At 38.3% G+C, this 2873-nt stretch overlaps 1 protein-coding gene across 2 annotated transcripts; it reads right to left on the bottom strand.

The window, feature by feature from the left end:
• Nucleotides 1-411: 411 nt before the first annotated feature.
• Nucleotides 412-2651, bottom strand: LOC149194666 (uncharacterized). Of its 2 annotated transcripts, none has more exons than XR_016255103.1 (2): nt 1659-2651; nt 412-1075 (listed from the first exon to the last, which is right to left on the bottom strand). XR_016255103.1 is itself a non-coding variant. In XM_089407786.1 (2 exons), exons 1-2 carry the CDS (start codon nt 1688-1690, stop codon nt 760-762), a joined length of 324 nt encoding a protein of 107 aa, XP_089263912.1. In that variant the 5' UTR covers nt 1691-2637; the 3' UTR covers nt 412-759. The 2 variants fall into 2 exon arrangements, 1 of the variants encoding a protein (XP_089263912.1); XM_089407786.1 differs by having other exon boundaries at nt 412-1051; nt 1659-2637.
• Nucleotides 2652-2873: the final 222 nt, after the last annotated feature.

Genomic DNA, 2873 nt, shown 5'->3' with positions numbered 1-2873 from the left:
GTTGCAAATAATGAGATTTGATTCCTCTAAGCTCTTGATAGATCGGAGATTAAGATAGATCTTTAATATTATCAGAGATTTGACTACATAAAGTACACTTAAAAACTCATTCAACACATATATATATGCTTGAAATTTCTAGATATTAAATTGCGTTATGTTAAACATTTTTGATAAACACTTTACTCATCATTTTTATAATTTTATTTATCCTGTATGATAGTTAGAATATCTACCGGAAAATTTAAATATATTAAAACTCATTTAATACTATCTTCAAAAATTTTAAACATCATAATAAATAATTTGTGATCAAAAAAATTGCTCATTAAATGTCTACGCTCAAACTAAATGTCTCCGATCAAGGAGGGTAAGCCATAACATGTAAATTGGATAATCATTGTACTCTCATTATGAATCATACCAAAAAAAATCCCAATCGTAAGTTGTATATATCCTTCTGAGATTCGAAAATTATACATTAACAAAGCCAAAACAAACTTGAAAGCTACGAAGTATCGACAAATATAGAAGCTAAAATGTGGCAGCACATACAAAGGTTGTTTGAAGTCCATGTCAAATGCAATAGCCGTAATAAGTAGTGGGTTCCTGGTAAATACTAAGGAAACAATTTCATCCATGGTAGTTGCACTGGCCTTGTACTGGTGGCACCAAATGCAGAGGTCCTTTTTAGTCTCGGTGAAATGCAATAACCATCATGCAATTAGTGAAATCCTCATGACAGTAAGGAAACAATTTTCATCCTTGGTAGTTGCCCTGTGCTTGTGCTAGGCATTGGCTTCCTGCAACATCTCTATCGCCATCATCGTTGATTGCCTGTCCATGGGCAGCGCACTCGTGTAGAGGATTCTGATTACTTTCAGAACCATGCTCATTTTCTCCTCGAACCCCACAAGCCTTAGATTCAACGCTTCCTGCAATACTTTTTTTTCCCTCCATTGTTGCATATCCCATTTCACAAGAGCATTGTTTTCTTCCAAATTTTGGATCTGTCAGCCTCCTGCCCGTTATGTAGAAATCCAGAGTTAACCTGTATCGTAATTAAGACTATATTCTATAAAAACAAAACAGAAAATAGAATATAATATGACTCTCAGTACTGTGAATGAAGAAAATCCATAGCAAATGATAACTTGTCACAAGTAGGTAAAAATGCTTAAGAATGCATACTTAAACTTACAATTAACATGTTAAAAAATGATCCATTGAAAAATAACACTAACAAATTATTAGCTCCAATATCACCACTCCAAACCCTCTAAATACAGAGGCATACTCTGCACAATTTCACGAGCAAATCTCTGAACTGCTCTCTAGAACTCTTTCAAAATCTAAAGCAAAGCCAGATTAACATAAGATTGGCTTACAAGCTAACTGATTCAAGTAGAAAACATAAAACAAATGAAATTCATTAATAAAATAAGCAAATATAAGAAACAACGCCCTCAGCTAAAATATTTAAGAACTGTACCAAACGCAGGATGTTCCACACCAATATTTATGAAAACCCTAACATCGATATCAAGTTCAGATTGAAGCAATTAGTACAGAGACACAAGAAGAGAAAGCACTAAGAGTACTGGTTGATCTATTGCAAACGAGCTTTAATTCCGTGAGGCTGGCAAACAAACCCAAACCTGAGGCTATTTCGCGATCGGATTATTTTCATAAAGATTCACGCTCCCCGGGCGGGCGGTAATCCAACAGTTGAAGCCTCGAACCTCTTTCATTGCTTTAGGTCTACCCCATTGCCGCCGGAGAAAAGGTACTGGTAAAGCTAGATCTTTATATTCTAACCAGTGATATTTGCCGCTTCGTGATCCTCTCTGAATCTAGCCGGAGAACCCGCCGTTCATCCATAAAACGAAATTTGTTATCTCCTCGAGATTGCCTACAGTTTCCGTAATTCCTCCAACGGGGCAGCAGCTCGCCAGCCATAAATTCTGTAGCTCGTTAGATTTTCAAGCTCGCGGGAAGAGTTACTAGGCCAAATTAAACTCTAAAAGATTCGAAAGATTCCGGGGGAATTGTAGAGTTGAGAAGATTGTGGAAGAGTTTTGGCAGATCGACTGGAAAATGTTTGCCTTCGAGCAGGAAGATAATAGGACTGGACTTGCTCTGCCTTAAATCCCTTTCTCAATCTTCTCAACACTACGATTCTGCCTTTTCTAGGCCATCCTTCGAATCTTTTAGAGTTTAATTGTCGAATCCACGCTTCAGTTCCTCCCTGCGAACCAGAGCAAATGTAGGCAAAAGGACACAAAACGCAGTGAGACTTTTTTAACAATTTCCGGTCCCCGGCTTCAAATTTTCCTACAGTGCAGGCAAACTAAAAAACATTTCTTTCCCTTCGTCCTTCTCGTCATGCCTCTGGCCTTCAAACTTCAAAAACTAGCACAAGCTTTACGGAAACCGCAAGGTTTCTTGATCAGGATAGCAAGACAGTATTTAAGGCCGTAAAGATCAGCCGCAAAGTCCAAAAAATTGTCGGAACAGTGCTCTGAACGCCACGATACTCATGGTATTGTAGCGAATTGCATCGTCAACCCTAAAAGCGCGAGAATCCTCCTCCCGCTGCCCAGATTCCGCTGCTCGTCCAGAGTCAGTGATCAGAAACAAGGACGGCAATAATCCCGCTGGGATCTTAGTACGGCCACTGTTTGGTGGATAAAAAGTCTCCGAGAATTTACATCCATCGCTTTAGCATCAAATTCAATGATTTTTTAAAATAAAAAGTCTCGATAAATTGACTTCCATACATCTTCCATCAGTTCGATGCCCTGGAACGTATAACCTACACATATTTCATAAAGATGTTTAATCACAGGGACGATGGGATGTTGGCCAAGATC

Source organism: Pinus tabuliformis, chromosome 2_2 (assembly GCF_031772625.1).
Source record: "Pinus tabuliformis cultivar Carrire ecotype Pingquan chromosome 2_2, CPIR1, whole genome shotgun sequence".
Lineage (NCBI taxonomy): Eukaryota > Viridiplantae > Streptophyta > Pinopsida > Pinales > Pinaceae > Pinus > Pinus tabuliformis.
Note: the sequence above shows the minus strand (reverse complement) of the source record. Positions and strands in the feature narration are given on the sequence as shown.

Bases quoted from the DNA above. Each gene is read 5' to 3' on its own strand.
- LOC149194666 (XM_089407786.1), bottom strand. From the start codon at position 1,690: ATGAAAATAATCCGATCGCGAAATAGCCTCAG. The intron at 1,052-1,658 runs GTTTGGGTTTGT...ATTACGATACAG, and splicing joins CGATCGCGAAATAGCCTCAG to GTTAACTCTGGATTTCTACA.